This window comes from Ceratotherium simum, chromosome 38 (assembly GCF_057802395.1).
Source record: "Ceratotherium simum simum isolate JZ-2026a chromosome 38, ASM5780239v1, whole genome shotgun sequence".
Taxonomy (NCBI): Eukaryota; Metazoa; Chordata; class Mammalia; order Perissodactyla; family Rhinocerotidae; genus Ceratotherium; species Ceratotherium simum.
The window spans coordinates 10,701,454-10,726,572 of NC_141937.1; the positions used below are offsets into that span (position 1 = coordinate 10,701,454).

Consider the following 25,119-nt stretch of genomic DNA (forward strand, 5'->3'; position numbering starts at 1 on the left):
ACAGTGACACCGCCATCTTGTGAATATTCGTCCTGTGAAGAGGCATGAAGCTTGACGATGCTTGCACATGTCATCAATTACCTCACTTCTCCTTACTTCCAATCATCTCTCTCCACACTTCAGACCGCCCTGCCCTTCATCTCATAAATTGTGCCCCAAGCCCTGGATCGGGGAGACAGATCTGAGGGCACAAGCCCCCTGTGTCCTTGCAGAGCAATATTGCAAAATAAAGCTACATTTCTTTTCCCAAAAGCTGATGCCATAATAATTGGCTTTTTAAATGCCCATTGGGCAAGAGAACCCCAATTTTGTTCAGTAACAAGTTGAGCAAGTTAGTTACTCTTCCTGTTTATGGAAAAGATTAAATGAGATAATATATTTGAAATATTTAGTACAACACCAGACATACAGAAAGCACTCAATAAACGTTAGCTGCTGTGGTCACCATTACGTATGAGGGGAAGGAAAAAGGATAAGTCCTAAAGGTGCTCGACAAGTTAGCACAGCATTTACCAGTTTAAAGGGCGATTTCAGACTCTGGCATTGTGCTTCCAAAGAATCCAAAGTTTAGACAAATTCTGTGTGATTTCGTCCACACAGAAATTTGAACAGAGCAGTAGTTCTCCACCTGGCTGATTATCAGAGCCCCCTTGGAGCTTTTAAACTGCCCTGCCTGGATCTTCAGAACCATAACCTTCAGCGGTAGGCCTTGGGCATGTATAATTTTTTACATCTCCATAGGCAACGCTGCAAAACAGCTCCTGGAGTTGAAGGGGATAATAACTAGAGCTGACATGCATTAAGTATTTATTTGTGCCAAGAACTATGCTAATTTCTTTATTTACATTGCTTCATTTAATTCTCACAGCAGCCCTATGACATAGGTACTATCACTTTCTTTATTTTATAGATGAAGAAACTGAGGTATAGAGAGCCTAAATAACCCAACCAAGTTCACATAGCTGAGAAGTGGTTTAGGCTCTGAGCCCAGGTTTGAGCTATTAATTGCATTTAACTGATGCGAAAACTGAGGCATTCATTTACTCGTTCATCCAACATTTATTTATTACGCATCACCAGGTAATATGCTGAGAGCCAGGGAATATAGAAATGAATAAAGAGGGGCGGGACTGGTGGTGTAGTGGCTTAGTTCGGCAGGCTCCGCTTCAGCCGCCTGGGTTCATGAGTTCGGATCCCCGTGGCATACACTACTTGTCAGCCATGCTGTGGCAGCAATCCACATACAAAGTAGAGGATTGGCAACAGATGTTAGCTCAGGGAGAATCTTCCTCAGCAAAAAAAAAAAAAAAAAAAAAAGAATAAAGATCTCTATCCCCATCCTCAAGAAGTTTATGGCTTTTTTTGTTCAGAATGAACAAATGGCAGACAGATTGCCTCATTTTAAAAGATGATGTCATGCGTCTGTGCTTGAGAGGCTGAAAAGATTTTCTGTGACTACCAGCCTCCTCCTTTCAATGGCCATTTACGAAATCCACCACCGTTTGCAAATCAGCCTCCCAGACTGAAGAGCAGGCCTGTCTGCCGGCTGCCAGCGTTTCCCCATGTGAGCGGCTCTAGGGCGGCCTTGAAGCTCTGCGTTGGCAACCCCTCCGAGTGGTCCTCAGTTCTCCCCACCGGGTTGTATTATTCCCTCCAGCTCAGCGTGCTGGCCGTCCACTCCCCTCGGTAGGCCCATCAATCAAACCGTGGGGAAGGAGGCGCGTCACCGCGGAGCTGGCAGGCTGGCTTTCTCCCAGGGATAAACCTGTCACTTACACCTAAAGCGACGACTGTTAGGAAATTTCCCAGGAAAGTAGAGAGAGAAGACTGAGGCCTGCTTTTGAGAATCGTGAAATGTTAGCGCTGGCCAAACCGTTGGACCTGGTGTAAGGCTGATCAGGAAGTCTCAAACCAGGCTGGGACCGGGCTCCTGGCGCCATTTGCGACCCCTCACTGCCTCCTAGAGTCGGGGCTGGGCATTGTTTCAAATGGACACAGTGTTCAAGTACAACGATCATCACCTTGGAGCAGGCAAATGATCCTCCCTGGGAGACGGCCTTGGCCCCGGGGCTGGGCTGGGGACACACTGTGCGGCCACCACATCTTCCCCGCCCGACCGCGAAGGCGGAGAGAGGGTCTGGGGGCTCCGGCCCTTCCCCGGCCCCGTATTCAGCTTGCACGGGTGAGGTGGCAGCGGAACCTTTCTTCTCCGCCCCGCTCTCGCTTCCGCCCGGGCCCAGTTGGCGCTGGACGCAGTCGTGGAGGCTTGTCAACATGGAGGCTGCGGGCGCAGGGACTGGAGAGCCGTCCTCTCGACTGGAGGCTTCCGGGTCCTCTGAGGACCGGCTTTTCCTGGTTAAAGGTGTGGGGAGGCGCGGGCGTCGGGGCGAGCTCGCCCGGGGCCCTGGCCTGCACTGGAGGGGCATTCTCGCACACGCTCCGCCCTGGGAGACCTTGGCGTGGGTTGGCCTGAGTTGAGCCGGTGGGTCGGGCGGCCCGGGGTGGGGTTTTGGGGTCTCCCGTGGGCTGGTCCCGCGAGCTGTTGTGTGGGTGCGGCGTTTCCCTCGTCCCCTCTGCGGTTTCTCTCTTGCTGTCCCTTTTCTAACTCCCACTGTCTTTCCTCCCGGGAAACCTCACGCCCCGGTCCTGGGGAGAAGCTTCTCTGCGCGGGGGAACCTCAGAGTGACCTCAGGTGCCAGAGGTCGTGAGGTCACACAGGTTTCCCAGCCGCTCTCATTTACCTTTGCAAGAGCTTCTCAGCTATTGTTTCTTGAGAATTTCAGAAGTGATTTAAAATGTAGTTTAGGGCTGGAGTCCGTGGCTTAGGGTTATGTGCGCGCTCTGCTACTGGCGGCCTGGGCGCCCAATGCGCACCAGACACACCGCTTCCCCCGCCACACTGAGGCCACGTCCCACATACAGCAACTAGAAAGATGTGCAACTATGACATACAACTATCTACTGGGGCTTTGGGGGAAAAAAGGAGTAGGATTGGCAATAGATGTTAGCTCAGAGCTGGTCTTCCTCAGCAGAAAGGAGGATTGGCATGGATGTTAGCTCAGGGCTGATCTTCCACACACACACACACACACACACACACACACACACAAAAAGAGTAGTTTAAATAGTATCTGAAACTTGTGTACATCTTTTTAATTTTAGAATTTTTTTTTCTTTTTTTCTTTAATCTCTCTCCCCACCCTCCATGCCCTATCCCTAAAACTTGGCAGGTGGAATTTTCCTGGGTACTGTTGCTGCAGCAGGAATGCTAGCTGGGTTTGTAACAACGTTATCATTGGCTAAAAAGAAAAGCCCGGAATGGTTCAATAAGGTTTGTGACACCAAAATCTATTCATAGCATTGTTATTGTTTACAGATAAATGGTCATTCTTTTGCATAGGGAAAGTAAAGAAAATGTTGATGGCCTTTCTTATTGCTTTAAGAAGTAAACCTATACATAACTCATAGATTCAAGAAGTGTACAAATTAATCAACGGTCTTTATTTTCTTTTAAAAAGAAGTACTTATTATGTGCTTTCTTAAATTTTAGCAGAACAAGACTTTGAAAGCTCATCCGGTACCTTTCCTATTCACAACATGACTTTAAATCTAGGTAATTCACTCTCAGTTGTAAGAGGTCCCAATATTTTATGTACCACTAAGAAAGAAAAAATGATGCTAATTAAACTCTTGACACAACACTGATTGCAAGAGGCATTTTTAATCTCAGAGATGTTAAAACGTTGAAATAAAGTGCGTCTTAGTATTGATGAAAAACATTGGTCAGCTCCTTGAATCCTGAGAACATACTTGCTTGTGCATTGCTGCAGCCCCACTCCATAGAAAAGTGCCTGGCACATAGTAGATGCCCAGTAAATATGGGTTGAATGACTACAACCTACTTAGGGCAGGAAATCCTAACTCCATGAGCAAGATTGAGCAGTCACTCTGTTGTGTTCACGTGTACCTCATTTCCCCAGTTGATGGGAAATTTCCTTCCCATTTACTTGTATTTACTTGTTCTTATAGATTGTCCTGTCTTTGCCCTCCCCGCCTCATATGGTTTATTTATCCATTACTTCATTGCTTCCACAGATGTGAACTCAGGATCTTTTATACGTCAGGCACTGTACTAGGTAGGTACAAGAGATACAAAAATGAATAAAACATATCTGTCCCTCAGGAAGCTAGTGTCTGGTACAGGAGACAGATATTAAACAAATATTTACACAAATAACTATATAATTACAGTTTGATGCTTGCTTTGGGAGAACAGTGTTATGTGAAAAATAAACCAGTTGAATTCCTCTTTCCACTTATATTTATCTTTAATAATCTAATAATCACACTTAAGCCTTATGGACACCATAATGGAAAGAGACCCCATTTAAAGTGTGTTTGGATCCCCCCTGGATACTCAGGGCTGTTATGGAAGTTCCCAAATCACTGCTCTGAACCTCGTGGTCATTCTCCTTCTATATTATAGAATATTTTCAGAGAAGAAATATACCTTGTGGCAGAAATCAGTAAAACCTGCCTGATAGTGGTGCTTTTTTTTTTTTTTTTTTTCCCCCCAAAGCCCCAGTAGATAGTTGTATGTCATAGCTGCACATCCTTCTAGTTGCTGTATGTGGGACACGGCCTCAGCATGGCCAGAGAAGCGGTGCGTTGGTGCGCACCCGGGATCCGAACCCGGGCCGCCAGCAGCAGAGCGCGCGCACTTAGCCGCTAAGCCACGGGGCCGGCCCAGATAGTGGTGCTTTAACAGTGGAATTTTGGGGGCCGGCCCCATGGCATAGCAGTTAAGTGCGCGCGCTGCGCTGCTGGTGGCCCGGGTTTGGATCCCAGGCGCGCACCGATGCACCGCTTGTCAAGCCATGCTGTGACGGCGGCCCATATAAAGTGGACATGCTGTGGCAGTGTCCCATATAAAGTGGAGGAAGATGGGCACGGATGTTAGCCCAGGGCCAGTCTTCCTCAGCAAAAAGAGGAGGATTGGCATGGATGTTAGCTCATGGCTAATCTTCCTCAAAAAAAAAAAAAACAGTGGAATTTTGGTTGATTTCTAAGCCTAAGTTACCATGTTAAACTTTGGGTCACAGATCTTTTTGAGAATCTAATGAAAGCTAGATATTCTCTCTCAGAAAAAAAAAACACATATACACGTTCACAACTTTGCAGATCTAAGATTTGATTATCACACACGCCCTTTATGGTTTAACACAGTGGTTTTCAAACCGTAGTCCACAGAACCCTGGGCATCCCTGAGACCATTTGGGGGATCTGTAAAGTCAAAACTATTTTCATAATAATACTAAGACATTTGTGCTGATGGTTCAGAAGCAATGGGGGGTAAAACTGCTGGAGCCTTGGTGTGATCAAGGCAGCGGCACCAAACTGTACTAGCAGTCATTGTGTAAAGCCATCATTGCATAAGAATGTCCTTGTTGAAGGAGTAAAATTATTATTATTAATTGTATTAAATCTTGACCGTTGAGTATACTTCTTGAATATTCTATTTGAAGAACTGGGAAGACGCATAAAGCACTTCTGCTGTATACCAAAACAAGATGTTTTTCTCGAGGAAAAGCAATTATGTGATCCAGTTGCACGCTGAACTAGCTGCTTTTTTTCATGGAATATCATTTTTACTTGAAAGTACAACTGACAAACTATAGTTATTCAGAAGTGGGTATTTGGCAGACATTTTCTTCAAAATGAACAAAATGAGCCTGTCTCTGCAATCAAGCAATTGTCAGTATTTGTTGCCAATGATAAAATTTGAGCTTTCAAGTGAAAATTAGATTTTAGAAAACTTGTATCTGCCATTGTAAGCTTGACAGCTACTCAATACTTACAAGCTTTTCTGATGAGACTGGTATTGATATTAATGATGTGATTTTTAAATATTTAATAAATGGTGTCAGTGTTTGAAAGATCTGTATAACTTGGTAAATTAATACTTTCTGAATGATCATGATGCATGCATAAAAGCTCCAAAGTGCAAAACAGACTAATGGATTTTAATGTAATAAAGTACAAAAAATACATTGATATGACTTCAGATTCCATATTGCAGCTAACCTTTAAGAAACTGTTTGCTGAATTTTGGTGTAGTATCAAAGAAGGAAGGCTATTAAAATACTCCTCCCTTCTCCAATCACATATGTGTGTAAGGCTGAATTTTATTCATATACTTCAACCAAAAAACATATTGCAACAGATTGAATACAGAAGCATATATGAAAATCCAGCCGTCTTATTACAGCAGACATTTAAAAGATTAACAAAAATATAAAGCAGTGCCTCTTTGCACTAAATTTTTTGTTTTGTAAGATAGTTTCTTTTCATAAAAATAGATTTATATTAGTCTATAATGGGTTTATTATTTTTAAATGAATCAGTAAGTAAAATTCAAGAATTTCTTAGCTTTAATTTCTAATACATTAAATACTGATAAATATAATCCACATAATCAGAAATCTTTGGGATCCAAGTATAAATGGATCCTGAGACTAGAAAATTTGAGAACCACTGTTCTGGATGGTTGAATATATTATGTAAAGTTCTGCCTCCCCTCTGGGAAGACATGTGAATTAGAGCATTACCACTGATCCAGACTCGGAGAGGGAAGCTGGTTTGTAGAGGAGCTCAGAGGCTCTGGAGCAGTTAATGAGATGACACGGAGCAAGCACCACTTTAAGAATACCACTTACTCTAATATTAATAATGATAATAATAGCTAACTTTTGAGTGCTTACCATGTGCTAGCTGCTGCTGTAAGGGTTAGGTTAGGGTTCATGAACCCCCATCACAGCCCTATTAGGTACTATTTTTGTACTGTTGTCCCCATAAAACTGAGGCACAGATCGGTAAGCAACTTGTTCACCATGGCACTCTCTCTGTCTTTGATTACTTCTGGGGAATAAATAATACTGTTTTTAGCAATTTGTTATTTTAATAGATTTCTGTCCACTAGCCTGGGAATCTAAGTATTAATTATAATACAAATTCAGATTGCAACCAAAAAGGACTTTAAAATGATCATCGTTTAGTTGGGGACTGCCTACACTGCTGTTATTCAGGAGGATGATCATCATTCCTTTAATGTCTTACTTGAATTGTCTTAGCTTAATCTCATGCTAGAAAACTGGGAGTTGAAAGGCAGTAGTAAATGCTGAATGAACATTCATTTTTCTTTGTCCTTTGAATAAACAGAAAGAGGAAGATGCAAGTTAAGGTGGCTTTTAAAAATATATGTACATATGTAATACATATATAATTTCTGTCCTTCCCAGGGAAATAGGGAATTTTTAATTTGTTTCTAAAATAAAATTTAGGCCAAAGCAGTTAAATTGACCTTAGTTTAATAGTATTTGGTTAATGGTACTGCTTCTGGATGGAAATTCAGGCCAATTAGAAGTGAGTGCAGGGGGCCGGCCCCGTGGCTTAGTGGTTAAGTGCGCATGTTCCGCTACTGGGGGCCCGGGTTCAGATCCTGGGCACGCACCGACGCACCACTTGTCCGGCCATGCTGAGGTGGCGTCCCCCATACAGCAACTAGAAGGATGTGCACCTATGACATACAACTATCTACTGGGGCTTTGGGGAGAAAAAGGGAAAAAAAGGAGGAGGATTGGCAATAGACGTTAGCTCAGGGCTGGTCTTCCTCAGCAAAAAGAGAAGGATTGGCATGGGTGTTAGCTCAGGGCTGATCTTCCTCACAAAAAAAAAAAGTGACTGCATTTGTGTCAGATCTGTGGTATCTAGGGAGCCACTCTGAAATTATAGCAACATGAGAGAAGGAGTAAGATAAGGATATATTGTTTTTATCATAGAAAAGGCTAAAGAATAATCTCTTGAAAATCTGGTTGGGTCAAGGTATATCTACAAAAAATATAAGTTAGCAAATACTGAGTATCTACTAGGTCTAGGTATGGTGGTGGGCGCAGGGACACAGATAAACAAGAGTGTTTCTGTCTGGTATCAATAACATTCACAATCACAAATCCATGCGTTAAAAAAAATCTTTATTAAATGGGTTGAGTAATATAAAGAAAATTATTCTAAAAAAGAAAAAGTAAATCAAAATATATTTCCAGATGGAAGACAGGATGTTATAAATTTGTTACTTCTTATTGGATTAGCTATATCATTCTACGAAAATGCCAACGAATGAAGGTTGAAGAAATCTTGACAGACTTTTCTCAGGTTTTTCTGGAAGAATTAATAGGCAAAAACAGCAAAGACACTTTTGAAAAAAAAAAATAATGAGTATGATCTTTCTAGATATTAAGACTTTATGATTCTATAATTAAATCTGTGTGATTCTGGCATAAAAAGTAGATAATAAATTAGTAGTACAAAAATAGCTTAGAAACAACCCTCTCTGTGTAAGTTTCTCAAATAAGTTGGGAGGAGAGGGATTAATCGATAGAGTGGTGCCGGGGCAGTTGCTAAGCTATTTGGAAAGTAAACTCACTTTAGTCATCAGCTCCCATCAAAACCAAAATAATACCAGATGAACTAAAAAGTTAGGGGTAAAAAGAAGAGACAATTTAAAAGCAAAAATACGCTAAAAGAAAAGAGAAATGACTGTGACTCTTGGACGGGGAAAGTTTTAGTAAGCTTAAAAGCATCAGAATGCATCTTTGACCAAAAACAAACAAAAAACAAGACGAAAGGAATTAAAAATAAACCAAAGTGGGGAAATTTGATAACACATATGATAGATATAAGGGCTAAAGAACATTAATATATGAAGAGAATATACAAATAAGAAAACTTTAAATGGGCAAATAATATGAATATACAGTTCAAAAGGTGTAAACATTTGGCTCATAATAACTTGGGGAAATGTTCATTCTCACTAACAATAGAAATCTAAGTTATAAATACTTTATATAAAATTTCAAAGGTTTCTTTTTGGTTGGTTTTATTTTTGTGTTTACTTTCTTGTATTTTACTGAAACCATCTACTGCTGGCTAACTTGAAACTGTCCTCATGAAACAGCATTGTAACTTAGTACCGCCTTTTGAGAAAACACTTTGTAGTGTGTATCAGCTTATAAAATGTTCATGCTTCTCCAGTCAGTAATTCCACTTTGAGGAATTTTTCCTGAGGAGTCAATTGGAAATGCAGATAACTGTTTAGGCACAAAGAAATTTCTAATATAAAAAATATTGAAACTAGTATACATTAATAACAAATGGCTAAGTAAATTATGATAAATCAGTTCAGTGTAACCATTAAAAATATTTGAATTCTTGACGTGAGAAGATGAATGTTGAAGATTAAAAATCTTTTAATGGTGTTAAACTGTTTTTAAAATGTCCACAACCAATGAAAAGGGGGAGAATGTGTCAAAATGTTTACCATGGTTGACTGTATAATAATATAGTGATTTTTTTTCATTCATCCTTATTCATTTTCTTACATATCTAATTTTCCACAGTGATTTATAATCAGAAAAAAAATGATTCAACCTTTGAGGAAGTTAAATTCTTTTTTGTTTTTGGGGCCGGTCCACTGGCATAGCAGTTAAGTTCGTGTGCTCCGCATCTGTGGCCCGGGGTTCGCCAGTTCGGATCCTGGGCGTGGACCTACTCACTGCTCATCAAGCCATGCTGAGGCAGCGTCCCACATAGAGCAGCTAGAAATGTACAACTATGACATGCAACTATCTACTGGGGCTTTGGGGAGAAAAAGGGAAAAAGGAGGAAGCTTGGCTCAGGAGGATTGAGGAAAATTGAGGAAGATGTTAGCTCAGGGCAAATCTTCCTTAAAAAAAAAAAAGTCTTGTTTCTGAGCATTTTTGATTGCTGATGTTTAGTGTTTTAGTAGATAGACTCACAGGGAAAAATAATACATTCTTAATATTTCCTAAATTCTACAGGTTCTTTAAAAAAAAGAAAGATAAGTTACATTTCCTATTCAGGTCACTCTATGGAAATTAAATGAATGTCCCATAATTGGTTATCTGGTAAGTTTAAAATTTCAAGTAGGTCCTTAAGTATTGTCACTTCTTTCTCTGCTTCCAGTGGTGTATATATTTGAATTATCCCAAGTAATGATGGGTTTTTATTCCAATTTACACCATGGATTCATTTCCATTTCAAAAGATACTTTAATTTACATTTTGTATTGTGTTGTATTTATAATCAGATATGGTAAAGGACTGAATGGCGAATTCCCCTTTGTCTGCTGAAGTGCTCCAGCTTTTTTTTTTTTTTTTTTTTTTTTTTTTTTTTTTAAGATTTTATTTATTTTATTTTTCCCCCCAAAGCCCCAGTGGATAGTTGTGTGTCGTAGCTGCACATCCTTCTAGTTGCTGTATGTGGGACTTGGCCTCAGGATGAACGGAGAAGTGGTGCCTCGATGCGCACCCGGGATCCGAACCCGGGCCACCAGCATCGCAGCGCGCGCACTTAACCACCAAGCCACAGGGCCGGCCCCATGAAGTGCTCCAGCTTTTACGGGCTGTGACACCTTGAGCAAGTTACTTAATCTCTCTCTGCATGCGTTTTGTCATTAGTGAAATGGGGATAATAATAGTACCTGTCTCACAGAGTGAGGTTAAATGAATTAATACATGTAGAATGCTTAGAACAGTGCTTGTCATATAAGAAGGGAGCAGTAGAGATATATAAGTTGTTAACTATGATACAGTATTTGGAAATGTAGAGTCTCTGGGAGATTGTAGTCCTGCAATCTAACTTAAAGATTAATCTATTTAAAAATAACATTAGTGGTCACGTAACAGTGTAAAAGGAAATGTTTAGCTTTAGTCCTTCTGATCAGTATAACTTAATCATTATATTACCAGTAAATAGAAACATTTAGAGTATGAATCCCACTTGTGCAGTTTTATTCATAAAACAACAGATAAAGAAAAATAGCTCACCACATCCATAAAATATCACCATACTTAAAAAAAATTTATTTAAGTCCCTTCGTGCTTGTCAGACTTTTACTATTTTGTTGTCTTTCTTATTATGAGCTCCTTCTAATCTACCTTATGGATGCTAACCCTAGATATTGTCCTCTAATGAGCATCTGACCAGCGTTGTGGAGAAGTGTCTTTGATTTTCTACTTCAGAGTTAAATTTTTGTGTGTGTGTGTGAGGAAGATTAGCCCTGAGCTAACATCTGTTGCCAATCGTCCTCTTTTTGCTGAGGAAGATCGGCCCTGGGCTAACATCTGTGCCCATCTCCCTCTACTTTATATGGGACGCCACCACAGCATGGCTTGACAAGCAGTGTGTCGGTCTGTGCCCGGGATCTAAACCTGCGAACCCCAGGCCGCTGAAAGCAGAGCACGTGAACTTACCCGCTACGCCACCGGGCCAGCCCCAGAGTTAAGTTTTTAACAAAAATACACTAACAACTTACTACCAGCTTACATTTTAAATTACCAAATCATAGACTTGGAGGAAACTTTAGAAGTCTAGTACACCATTCCTCCCAGTATCTATCTTTTTACAGCCACCCCTCCCGCCCCCCCGCCCTGCCACCCCCACCTCAGTGCTTCAGTGATGGGGTGGTTATTCCTTTTCGAAGCGTGCATTGCATTCTTATTCTTCTCTGGTCAAGTTCGTATGCTGATAGTCTGAAAGCTGGTCAATTATTATAATTGTAGATTTTTACCTTAATATTGTACGTTGAAACTCAGGTCACTGTTTATTTTCTGGTTTCTCATTAATAGCTACCATAAGCTGAATTTCTACTATGTGCCAGGCATTTTGCATATATATGTAAAAGTCCTCAGAATGAATTATATCACACGTCTTCTCTCAAATTTAGATTTAGCTCGCCTTTTCCAGGAGCCTGTCCTTAAAGCTACCCGTCCCTGCAACAGTAGAATAAACGTCCTCCTTCTCTGGGCCCATAATGCCCTGTATGAATAGTTTTGTTGTTGCACTTTCCATTTAGATCATAATTAACTTTTATGTATCTGTCTGCCTCCAGACTGAAATCTTGTGTCAGAAAGAAGTTGCTGTATTTACCTTTGTCTTTCCAGTACCTAGCAGAGCTCCTGGCCCAGTGCCTTGCATACTTCAGTATCTGTCAGTCATGGAAGGTGTGACTTAAGTTATGCAGTTATGAAGTCGCAAAGCTGGTATTTGAACTTGGGTTGGTCTGCATCCCAGTATTATGGTGCTTACACAGAGTCCTTAATTTTAATCACTCCCCAGATATTTATTCTTTCTGAACTGATGATTTTTACCTGAACCTTTCTGTCTTCATTGCAGGGGAGTATGGCCACGGCTGCCTTACCGGAGAGCGGGTCTTCCCTTGCCTTGCGAGCCCTGGGTTGGGGCTCTCTTTACGCATGGTGTGGGGTTGGTGTGATCAGCTTCGCAGTCTGGAAAGCCTTAGGAGTTCACAGTGTAAGTAACTGCAATCCTGTAATTGGCATCTGGAATGTTCATTCTACTTTCCGCAGTCAAAATCTTCTTGACTTTCAAATTTGCATATAGTTTGTTCACTGTCTTGGGAAGTGATGACAGAGAATGTGACTAAATGCTTACTAATAACTAGGTAACTTCTTTTTTTTTCTTTATCGTGAAATTTTTGTTGTACATTATTGTTTGTCAGTCAACTAGATAACTTCTTTTTTATTTATTTTTTTTTTTGTGAGGAAGATCAGCCCTGAGCTAACATCCATGCTAATCCTCCTCTTTTTGCTGAGGAAGACCAGCTGTGAGCTAACATCTATTGCCAATCTTCCTCCTTTTTTCCCCCAAAGCCCCAGTAGATAGTTGTATGTCATAGTTGCACATCCTTCTAGTTGCTGTATGTGGGACGCCGCCTCAGCATGGCTGGAGAAGTGGTGCGTCGGTGCGTGCCCGGGATCTGAACCCGGGCCGCCAGTAGCGGAGCGCGCGGACTTAACCGCTAAGCCACGGGGCCGGCCCCCTAGGTAACTTCTTATTACTAGTAAATCATAAATAATTTAAAGATCTGAAAGTAGTAAAACTTCGAATATAATTAAGTAATGACTTATTCATAGCAAATGTTTGTTCTATATAAATTGGTGTTAGCTACTTGTTTAGTAAAATTATTTGATTTGGAACAACTTTCTGTGCCACTTGACATCCATATATATAAACATCTTTGTAAAATAATTAAAGCATTTTAAAATTATTATTTAAATTATTAATGTGTTTTCATATTACTAGAAAAAATCCTAAAAGCCTATATATGTGTGTGTGTACATAATTTGTACCCCAAGCTAAAAAGCTATACATTGGGAATGATTGGCTTCTTTTTTAAACTACTGGTAGGAAGTTCTGTGGACCAGGCTCTTCATGACAGGTGACAATTGATGGTGGTTTAGAATAAGTGGCAGCAGGGAGTTGATGAAGAGGTTCTGGATATATTTTGAAAGTAGAGCCAACAAGGATTTGTCATAGATTGGATGCGAGAGGTGAGAGAAGATGTCAAGGATCTCCAAGGCTTTTGGCCTGAGCAGCTGGAAGATGGATAGAGACCAGCATGAGAGGAGCAGGTGTTAGAGGGTAAGGCGGGAGCTCAGTCTGGGACTTGTGAGTTTGAGATATCTGTTAGATAGTCGCGTGGAGAAGCAAGTAAGCAGTTAGATGTAGAAGTCTGGAATTCAGGGGAGAGGTCCAAGGTGAAGATATGAATTTGAAACTCATCAGTATATAAATAGTTTTTAAAGCCAGGAGACCAGATGAGCTCACCAAGACAGTGAACGTAGAGAGAAAAGAGGTCTGAGGAAGGCACTCTTGGGCACTCCTAGGGTTTAGAGGTTGGGGAATGAGGAGAAAGTAGCAAAGGTGATTTCCCTACCAGGGAGGGGGGGACAACCAGGAGAATGGTGACTTGGACGCCAGGTGAAAAAAACGTTTCAAGGAGGTGTATGCTGGGGATAAGTCACATAAGATGAGAACTGAGTTCACTGAGTTAGCATGTGGTGGTCGTGGGTGGGGAAAGCCTGAGTGGAGTGGGTCCAAAAGAGAAGGGAGGAGAGAGATGGGAGGCAGTACATATAGGCAAGGCTTGAGTTTTGCTGTAAAGGAAAGAAAGAAACGGGGTCATAGCTAGAAGAGGGAGTGGGGTCAACGGAGTTTCTGCTTTTTTTTTAAGTTGGGAGAATATACAGCATGTGTATATGCTGATGGGAGTGATTCAGTAGAGAGGGGGAAATTGCAAGGCGGGGGAGTAATAGGTATTATTATTATTATTATTATTATTATAGGCGTTATTGAGTTTTTCAGGTTTGATTTAATCATAGCTAAACATAGGCATTTTTGTACTTTTCACTCAAAATACACTGATAGACAAATAGATGTTGCTTTTCTCCTAGTCTAATTAACCTTTATTTTAAAAGTAACTATGGGGCCGGCCCAGTGGCGTAGTGGTTAGGTTTGCGCCCTCCGCTTCGGTGGCCCAGGGTTTGCCGGTTTGGATCCTGAGCGCAGACCTACTCATCGCTCATCAAGCCATGCTGAGGTGGTGTCCCACATAGAGCAACTAGAAGGATGCACAGCTGTGACGTACAACTATCTACTGGGGCTTTGGGGAGAAAAAAGGAAAAAAGGAGGAAGATTGGCAACAGATGTTAGCTCAAGGCTAATCTTCCTCAAAAAAAAAAAAAAGTAACTTTGCTGGCTAGTCATTGTTTATAATGATAAAGTGAGGATTACTTAGAAAAGGTAGAAAACCCATGACTGAAGATTTTTGATGATTTTTGTTGTTACCTCAATTTTGCTTTTGACCACTATAAAATCTCTTCCATTTCAGGCATTGTACCAATTTACACATAGCAGATTACTTAATCTCCACAATAACTATGAAGCAGATATTAATATCCCCCATTTTATAAATGAGGAAACTGGAACTCAGAGAGGTTAAGTCACTTGCCCAAGATCACACAGCTTGTAATTGGCAGGGTCAAGATTTGAACCCAAGTCTGATAGTCTTCAGAACCTAGAATTTTTCCAATGTTATCTCTCTTAGCTAAGATGGGAAATAAAGGAGTAGGTGGAAGGGGCCAGAGTGAGGGCAAGGAAGAAGTGAATCTGGTTTTGATTGTGATGTGAGCCACACAGTTCTTGATAACTTGACGGGTTTTACTCGGTGTCTTCAATGTGGGCCTCATCTCCCAACATCACAATTGACATCAGTTTGATATAGGACTGGCCATTGTTTTTGCATTAAAGAGAAGGCCTCCTTTTAGCCTTCATTTTCAGTAGAAAAATGCTTAGGATATAATGGTAAATGAAAGCAGGATTCATATCTATCTATAATATGAGAGCAGTTATTTGAAAACAAGTGGCAAAAACTGGGAGGAAATGTGTCTGGTAGAAATATGTGAATGAATTATGGATGTGTGAGTGAATTTTTTATTTTACTTTTCTATATGTTTCTTAAATATGTATTGCTTTAATAGTACTATTACTCTTTAAAAAATAGTGCTAGATTTTATTTTTATTAATTTATGCTGAAAATAAAACACAGCTGCCTAGGAGTTCACAAAACTTCCTTGATTACATATGAAATCCGCTTGGGGGGGCCTGAAATACTTAATAATAAAGTTATTAACCTTTTAGTTTCTATAAAAATGATGGTCTTTAGCACTTTACATTGACTGCATGGCATTGATAACTGATGTTTCCAGAATTTAGTAATGTAGGCCATAAACTGCATAGTAAAGTTTTAAGGTATTTGAAAATATGAATACTCTTTGATTTAGAAGAGTCATAATGAATCAATCCAAATTTTCATAGACCAACAGAATTAGGTTATTTAAACTGTATGTTCAAGAACTTGGGCTTTATGGGCTAGATTGTGCTATTTTAGTTTCTAGAATGTGGACTTCTTTGTTTTATGGCACTGCTTATTGACCCTAGAGGATTGTTACCTAAATAAAATATTTGGGGGAGAAAAATTCTTTTTTGATTGGCACTATTAAACTATGGATACTTGGAATTCTTTTATATTTCATCTTCATGTCTTTAAAAAGAGAGAATGCAAATACACTCTCTCCCTACCTGTAGGTCATTAGGCATATCAGTTTGATCTCCACGTCTGAGAAGTTTCACAGAAAAATGAACCACTGATACTTTCTCAAGGGCACATCTTTTAAAAGCAATAGTGTTCATTAATTTGTTTATTCAAAAGACATTTGTGGGCCTACCCTGAGCCAGGCACTGTGCTAAGACCCAGTAGTCTGTTATTACTAATAATAGTCCCCAGTAGACTGTTATTATGGAAGGCTTAGGTTTTAAGACTTTTTAGGGAAATTCTGATTATATGACCCTGCTCTGAGGCTTGTGGAGAGCAGTATGGTATATTTCAGCTCTGCATTTAAAGAATTCCTGCATTTAGAGAGTTTTGATGATAACTGTGAGGTTTCCCTGTCCAGGGATGAACTGTTATCACTATTTACTGCCTTATTAGGAACTATTATCATTCTATGACTAAGAAAAACAGTCTTAGTCAGAAAATATGGAACAGAATTTGGTCCAGGTCTATGCACTCAATCAATAATTGAGATGTTCATTCTAGATAAATGCAGGTAAATCAAAATCAATTCCAGTGTCAAATAATTGTTGGTAAATACCTTCAATTTTATTAAATCTCCACTATAACCCCAGTTAAAAAAAAAAAAGGGTGCCATCTAATGGCTGACCTAGAGCAGCTTACATTCCCTGTTTCAATTCACAGCTCCATCTGCTGGCCTAACAGGGAACATGCTGAAAATGCTTGAAGCAAAGGCCTTCAGTTTCTTAGAAATATTTTGGATTTATTCTTTGTTTATTCATAATTATTATGCATTTCATTTCACATAGAACATGTATAATACATCAGATATAAATATAAATTTGTATTTTACACAGTAGTATGTCATTTAATCAGAGGTTCCAAAAAAGGAGAGTTCATGGAAGCTGTCTTAGCAGCAGACCGAAGCAGATAAGCGCGCCCAGGATTTAGATAGGACCCTCCCCACCTTCCAGGAGGAATCAGGACAGGTTCAGCCTGGCATCGCCTCGCCAGCTCCACTCTGCTGCCCAGCCTGTGGGCCGGCAAGCAAGACCTGGCTGCTCAGTAAGAGTTCATCAATTACTTTGAATTATGGTATTTTATCACCTGGTTATGATTGAGGCAGCATTAATTTTATCACAGTAACTTAATTGTGAAAAGAATGAACATTTACTATAGGTTTATGGTCCCCTGGTGCAGCGCTGCAAAGGATCCTGGGAGACTGACCCATTCAGGCCAGGAGACTGCTCACCGTGGCAGTAGGATTAGATTTTATTAGGGCAGATATTTAAGTTTAGAGAATACAGTAGTTGAAGTAAATGCTCTTCAGTGAGTAAATAAGGATCTCTAGTGATACCAACTGGGAGTTCTCCAATTATCAAAAGAAAAAACCCTGCCACCTACAGTTATTTACATGTCACTCAAGAGCCATGCTTGTTAGCTTTTTTATCCTTTATTATTTATAGTAGGTATTGATACTTGGAAGGATTTCTGAAGAGGTTGAGCATATTTATGCTTAGACTGTCTTGTCTTTTTTTCTCTCCTTGGAAGGAAATACATTAGATGTATAAATAATGTCTGATTGATAGGATTGGAAGCTTTATATATAGCTTTTTACGCCTGTGGCCTCATGTTCAACATTTGTTTGAAGTGAGGTTGTCTCAAAGTGCTGGTCAGAATCACCCACTGCTAACATTTATTGTGGCTTTGATATGATGTATTGCTAACATTTATTGTGGCTTGGATATGATATATTCATGATACCTGGTTATAGTTAGAATTTACATATAATTTACGGTTGTTGCCCTCAGAGGAGCTAAAACCTCGATAGTAATAAAACCCTGAACATTCATGGGCCGGCCCTGTGGCTTGGTGGTTAAGTGCGCGCGCTGCAATGCTGGTGGCCCGGGTTCGGATCCCGGGTGCGCATCGAGGCACCACTTCTCCGTCCATCCTGAGGCCGAGTCCCACATACAGCAACTAGAAGGATGTGCAGCTATGACATACAACTATCTACTGGGGCTTTGGGGGGAAAAAATAAAAAAAAAAAAAAAAAAAAAAAAAAAAAAAAAAAAACCCTGAACATTCTTAGTTATTGTGAAATACTTTAAATTGTTCAGAGATTTAAATTTAAAAATTAACTTATAAATGGAGGGAGTTTTTTGTTTTGTTTTTTACCATGGGATAAGAGGTATTTGTTTTTATTTACACATATTGGTGTTTATTTTTAAAAAATATATTTACTACCTATCTTTTTTTAAACAAAGATGGCTTTTTTTGGTAAAAATATGTACTTACTGTTAAAAAAAAATCTGTAGAAAAGTACAAAAAAGGAAACAAAAATCACCAGGAATCTCACTGAGTTGTAATCACTTATTACAGTAGAAACATCCTTTCAGATCTTCTTCTATAGGTGTATTCATATAATTGTATATAAATGTTTTATTGTACTACTCTGGAACCTTTTTTTCTCTGAATAGTCATGGGAACGTCTTTGCACAGGAGAGTATATAAATCTCCATCACTTTTAATGGCTACATGGTACTCTATTATAATTTACTTAATCAGTCTCCTGCCAGTAGCATTTAGATTATAATTTTTCACTGTTAAATACCATAGTGAACCTCTATAGGCATACATCTTTTTGTACTTTTTTTGCTCAAGAAATTTATCCTAAAGACAGAAGATGTTACTGTTGAATCAGAGTGCATTGTAGAAATGTTTTTGATGTCTGTTGCTAAAGGGAAGGTTTATACAATTTAGAAGATACCAACAATGCATTCAAGTTTCCTAGCATCCTTGCTATTAGTGACTTCTATTACTCTGAAATTTTTGCCAATCTGATAGATGGAAAATAATCTCTTTTCTTCCTTTTCTGCATCCCACCGAAGTCCCTGCTGCTATAAAGGCTTTTATGGAAATAATCTGTGATTGGAGTCTCCCATACCTCTCCAGCCCTGGTCTTGCCTCCTCATCTGCTTCTTTCTCAAGAGTCCGGGCCTCCTTTTCTTTAAAAAGCAAAAGTAAAACATGTAAATAACACATCTTAAATATTTCTCTAAAAGTTGGCATTTGACTTTCCTATTCTAAGAAAGATCCTTTAAGAGAAGTAATGTACCTTTCTGCGAGGACAATATTGGGTGCACGCTAATAAAATTTATTTTCTCCAGTTCTTTTTGTAGCTGCTGCTAGTTATACTTTTTATGTTAATATTTAGGCTCATTTCTTAATTACCTTATGACCAGCTTTGAGGGCCTTTGCTAATTACAGTCAAATCTGTCTTTTGACTTTTTGCTAAGTTCAATTTTACCAACATTCTGGTGTATCTCGTACTAAGTACATTTATTCCTACACTGTTTTTACTTATTCGTCTCAAATGAAACAACATTGTAGTGAATGCTAGCACTCCATATAATAAATACAACTACGGAAAAGCTTAGAAGTTTTTAACTTCTAAGGTGGAAATAGACTTTATGCGATATTCTTTCATTGGTTTAGGTCAAAGATTAAAAACAAATCTGAATCTCCGGGTGAATTGTGTAATGATAGCCCCCTCTGAGTGGTCTGCAGAGGAAGTCTGAAAAGCGGCTGCAGCACTTCCCATCTGCGTCCTCGCCTGATCTAATTTCCCTGCTTCCCAAGACCTCTACCAGCGTCTGCCCCCAGGAAGCAAGCTTCAGTTTCTTATTCTGGTTACCATACGTCAGCAGACCCAGCCTTGCTTCCACATCCTGTAGTTCTTACTAGGACGCCCAGAACACAGAGTCATCGTGATCTGGCAGAGAGAGTTGGTCTGTCAAGCTCCTGGGCCTTCAAACAGCTTAAGCATTGCGGAATATTTTCCTGGAATCAGTTTTGAATTAATTGGAAGTGGCACTGTGCATCAGTTAAATTCAGATGTGAGGTGACAAGAACATCTCTAACCCTTATTTCTCATTCCATTGCCGCTCTAATGGGCTTGGCATCCCGCGTGGGGGAGGCACTCCATGTAAATGTGGAGGAGCAGTTTGGTGACAGAGAGACTGAATCACAGGGACTGGCTCAGTTTAAAATGGGAGATAATGACCAATGTACTTTCTTTATTTTAAGCTGGGGGTAGGGGGAGAATCAGCTTTTTTGGCATATTGCCAAGATACCTCTGTAAAAACACACCAGTTTCCTTTTATAAGTAAAATAGGGCCCCAAGCATTTTATGAAGTGGGAATGTGCAACAATTACAAGGAAAGATAAGCTCTGCCATAAAAGCCTTCTTGTTCCGAGGCCTGACACAAGTCAGGCTTAATCGCCTCAAGAATGTTCCCAGCCTTATTCCACTGGAGGAGAGGTATCCTTGTTTTCACTTCGGTTTTTTCCTTTGTCCTTATTTCTTATACTGACCATAGAAAACTGGACTCACATGAGCAGCTCTCAGAATAAAGCATTGTGGAGTGAAGACCTGATCACGTACCCTTTCCCCTTAAACTTTGTTTTAAAAGGTACCTATTATTGGTTAGTCACTTACGAATATCTAAAACTCTATGAAAAAATACTATATGTATATGTTGATACATTTATTTTTTTTAATTTTATTTATTTATTTTTTCCCCAAAGCCCCAGTAGATAGTTGTACGTCATAGCTGCACATCCTTCTAGTTGCTGTATGTGGGACGTGGCCTCAGCATGGCCGGAGAAGCGGTGCGTCGGTGCGCACCTGGGATCCGAACCCAGGCCGCCAGCAGCGGAGCACGAGCACTTAACCGCTAAGCCATGGGGCCAGCCTATACATTTAGATACATTATTCATTTACCAGTATATCAGAAACTAAAGTGTTCTCTCAAATTGAATTTTTCTGACTGAAATATTTCTAACGGTTTTAAGAAGAAATCTTGTTTTTTTATTGTGCTATATATATCTTTCCACAGTGTAAGTTGTGCTGAACATAATTTCACTTTTTCTTGATGACTCAGATATATCAGTTATTGTTTGCCTCTGTGCTGTTAGATGCTGGGCTTTTTATAGTTCTTTATTCTTCTGGTAATTTTTCTCGATCCTATTTTGGCTCTTATTTTTTGCTTCCCACTATCCCATTTACGTCTGAAATGCTGCTGCTTTATTTTACACACAGTTATGCTTAGGTTCCTTCCTTGGCCCTGGTATTTTCTCCCTCACAGGCTCCATCCACATGCAGAAGACTCCCGGTTCTGTGTCTCCAGCCCAGACCCCTGAGCTCCATGCTCACAGGCCCGCTTGACCAGACACCAGTGCTTGGATGTCCTGTAGGCATCACATGTGTTCCCACCTGAACAGTCATTTACCCCCCAGCCCCGTCCCCACCCCACAACCTGCTCCCGGGTCACTCACAGTGATGGGGCAGCATCATCCACAGAGCTGCCCAGAGAGAAAAGCTGGATTCTCTTCACAACCACACTCTTTCTCACCCCGTATCTAATCAGTCACCAAGTCTTGCTCTCCCCCACCCCTACAGCCACTATAGTTGGGGGCGCCTTCCTGCCCCAAGATTATCACGGTTTATTAATCACAACTAATCTCTGTTCTCCCTGCCTCCCTCCTTGCGTCTACAGTCCTTCCTCCACACTACTGCAAGCGTGCTCTGGCCTCCATCTTCCCAAACGTGCCCCCGCATCTCTACCACTCCCTCTGCCTTTCTTCACGTCACCGTGGGGGAAGTGTCCGTGCTGCTACCAGAGGCCCACCCCTGCCATTGAGCATTCAGTCCCACCCCTGGACTCTACCCAAGGACTTGGCTCCTGTAATTATCCTCAGCCTTTGCTGGTTGTTGGTTTTTCCCTCTGCTGCAGTGTGTACAGACATGCTCTCGTTTCTTGCACCTCTAAAAGTTCTCTCTTGATATTCCTCATCCTCCTCCAGCTACCAGCGCATTTGTCTGCTTCCTTCATAGAAAAGATTTCGTGAAAGAGATGCCTGTGGTCACTGTCTCCACTTCCTCCCCTTGCTCTGCTCAGTCCGGCTTCTTCCCCAGCACCCCTGAAGCTGCTGGGGTCAGGGTCACCAGTGCCTCCTTGTTGCCAGATCCAGGTCTTGCCTTCATCCTTCTGTTACTTCACCTCTCAGCAATATTTGATCCAACTGAGCATTCTCCCCCCATGAAACACTGTTTGTTTTTGGCTTCTAGACCCTTTCTACCTCACTGGCCGTTTTTGCCCATGTCTTTTGCTGACTTCTCCCCTGGCAGACCTCTAAACGCCGGAGTGTCCAGTGCTGCATACTTAGACTCTCCTGTTCTCCATCTGTCCTCAGTCCCTCAGGGCTCTCATCTAGGCCCTGGCATTTTAAAACAATCTGTACAATCGGATGATGTCCCAATAGAGAGCTCCAGCCTGACCTTCAGATTTGCCTCGCAACTGCACGTTGTCCATCTTCACTTGTGTGTCTCCCAGGCGTGTCAGTGACCCGTGTCCTAGCTAGAGCTTTTGGTTTCCTCTCCTCCCCCTGAACTTGCTCCTCCTTAGGCTTTCCCATTTCAGTAAGTGCCACTCCCATCCTCCAGTTGTTCAAGCCAAAGACCCAGCAGAGAGTCATTTTAGATTCTCTCATTTCCCTTCACTCCCTTCATCTAATCCATGAGTAAGTCCTGCTTGTTAGCTCTGCTGCTGCTGAACATAGACCAGCTCCTCTCGTCTCTCTCCACCTTCATTCATCTTTTGCTAGTGTATGGAAACAGTTTCTTGTCTAATATTCCAGCCTCTCCTTTACTTCCCCTAGAGTTTTTTCTCCACAGAGCAGCCGGAGATATAAGTCAGATCCTGCCAGTCCTTTATTTAAAACCCCTCAGTGGCTCCCGCTGAAGAAGTCTGGCAAGATGTAGCCCCACCTACCTCACTGACCTCATCTTGAAGCAGCATAGTCACCCCTCCCACCACCACCCCCACCTCACACTGCAGCGTCCGCTGGCCTTCTTGTTCCTTCAGCACTCCAGGCTTAGTCCTACTTCAGGCCTTTCTTCTAGCTCTGCCCAGGAAACTCCTTCCCCGGTCTTCACATGGCTGGCTCTGCGTTGGCACCCAGAGTTTCACCCCAAATTTATTTCAGCTCCTCAGAGAAGCTTCCCCAGACCATCTGCTCTAAAATAAAGTAGCCTCTTCGCTCCCACCACTCAGTTCGTCTCTGACATTATCCTGTTTTCTTTTCTTTGCAGTGCTATTGCAAAATGAAATTATAGTGACCATTTTCTTGTTTTATCTGTGGGCCAAAAGAATGTGAATTTTAAGAGAGTAAAGACCTCATTTACTTTGTTCGCTGTGCCCTCAGCACCTGGACTAGTGCCCAGCACAGAGGAGGGGTTTAGTCAACATCTGTTGGATAACATCTGATCACACTGCTGCTACCATTTCAATGGCTCTCTCTTCCCTTGAGAATAAAGTACAAGTTATGTGAAATGGTTTGAGTCCTTCTGTGATCTGGCCCCTACTTATTCTTTAACTCACTGGTTGTCAACGGGGGACACTTTTGACTCTCCCCCCCAGAAAAAAGATATTTGGCAATGTCTGGAGACATTTTTGGTTGTCATAACTGCGGGGTGCTACTGGCGTCTAGTAGATAGAGTCCAGGATGCTGCTAAGCATCCTACAATGCATAGGAAGTCCCCCACAAAGAATGATCTGGACCAGAATGTCAGTAGTGCTGCGGTTGAGAGTCTAGCCATTTCTCTCATAAGCCTTTGTCACACTCAGAGTCCTGGCCATGCGGAAAGGCCCTGTTCTCCTAGCCTCTGAGCCTTGTACTTGCTAATCCCCCACCCAGAACCCTCCTTCCTCTTCCTACTCTTCCCCGCTGCTGACTCTGTTCTTTGCCTAGACGGGGTCTTGAGGCAAATTAATTTTTAACCTTTACAAGATGGAGTTCATATATTTGGGCAGTTTAGAGTTTATAAAGGTAACTTAAGTTTCTACCTCACACTGAAAGTAACTTCCATACACAAACGTATTTTTCATGTCATTTTTTTAGAGGAATAATGCTGCTGTTACTGGAGGACTACAGTATTACTTCTATTAATCCAATCACAGAGAATAAATGGGGTGAATTAATAAAACAGCACCTATGCAGTTAGAGCCTATAGCCATCAAGTTAAACTTTCTCAATTCTTAGATATGATTTGGGATGTTTCAACACATACTAATGAATTACAATTTTTTTGTTTTTCATGTTTTGTGCCAGATTAAAATACTTCCTTTTTTTTTTTTTCCCATTTTTAATGATTAATACACGAGGCGGCTCTTTTACATTGCATCAGAAATTATGTGATGCCTTTAAAGAACAAAAGTGAGATTGGGGGAATTTATTAGGAGAGCTTGCCAATTCATGTTATAATATTTGAATACCATAAATAGGAAGTTGCTCCCGGTGTTGCTTTTGAATTGACATTCTACCTTTACTCCACTCGGGAGACAAAGCTTTGTGGCCCTGCTTTTGTCCTTCCCCAGCATTCCCAGTATTGCTGACAAAGGACGGTACTTCCAAGTCCTGGGATTTGTAAAGACCCCCCACAGGATTACAAAGTTATATAGATTTTAATATCTATGAGCAATAGAATCACAGGCCACTCATTTGTTTTAAAACTACAATTTGCATTTTATGAATTTTAAATCACAAAGACGACTTTTAAATAATTGTGTTCACATAATGCTCTACTTACATGCTGGTGAGTTTGTAGCTTATGATATTAATTAACACTGCTTTTATTGCATCTTCTTTTTTTCAAATCAAGAGGTTCATGCACTGATTATTTTTTAAAAGCTTTCCAAAAAACAAAAGAGTTTAAATAACTTTAAAGGTGAAAAATATTCTCTCTGCCATCACATATTTTACTGTGTTTCTAGCACTGTAGAATTTCTTTTCTTTTTTCTGTGTTCTAACTTGGTAAAGGCAGATATTGGCTTTGAAATAGTTAAGAAATCTTTTAGCTTATCCATAGCTCTATCTGAAATTTATGCATCAACCTTGCTCAGAAACCCCACCCAGGCACCTGCACATTTTCCTAACCCCTCTATTCAGAACTCCAGCTCCAGGTGGATTCTCCAGGCCTGCCTTTCCATCTCTCTCTCACCTCTAGCCTTACTTACCTCTATAGTTTTCTATAGTTCTTTACT

At 40.8% G+C, this 25,119-nt stretch overlaps 1 protein-coding gene across 1 annotated transcript in view; it reads left to right on the plus strand.

The window, feature by feature from the left end:
• The first annotated feature begins 2,207 nt into the window (after positions 1 to 2,207).
• Positions 2,208 to 25,119, plus strand: part of TMEM242 (transmembrane protein 242) — a 37,275-nt gene continuing 14,363 nt past the window's right edge. The window contains exons 1-3 of the mRNA XM_004440707.3: positions 2,208 to 2,362; positions 3,231 to 3,331; positions 12,253 to 12,390. Coding sequence (XP_004440764.2) covers positions 2,275 to 2,362; positions 3,231 to 3,331; positions 12,253 to 12,390 — 327 coding nt within the window. The 5' untranslated portion in view covers positions 2,208 to 2,274. The remainder of the gene's footprint in view (positions 2,363 to 3,230; positions 3,332 to 12,252; positions 12,391 to 25,119) is intronic.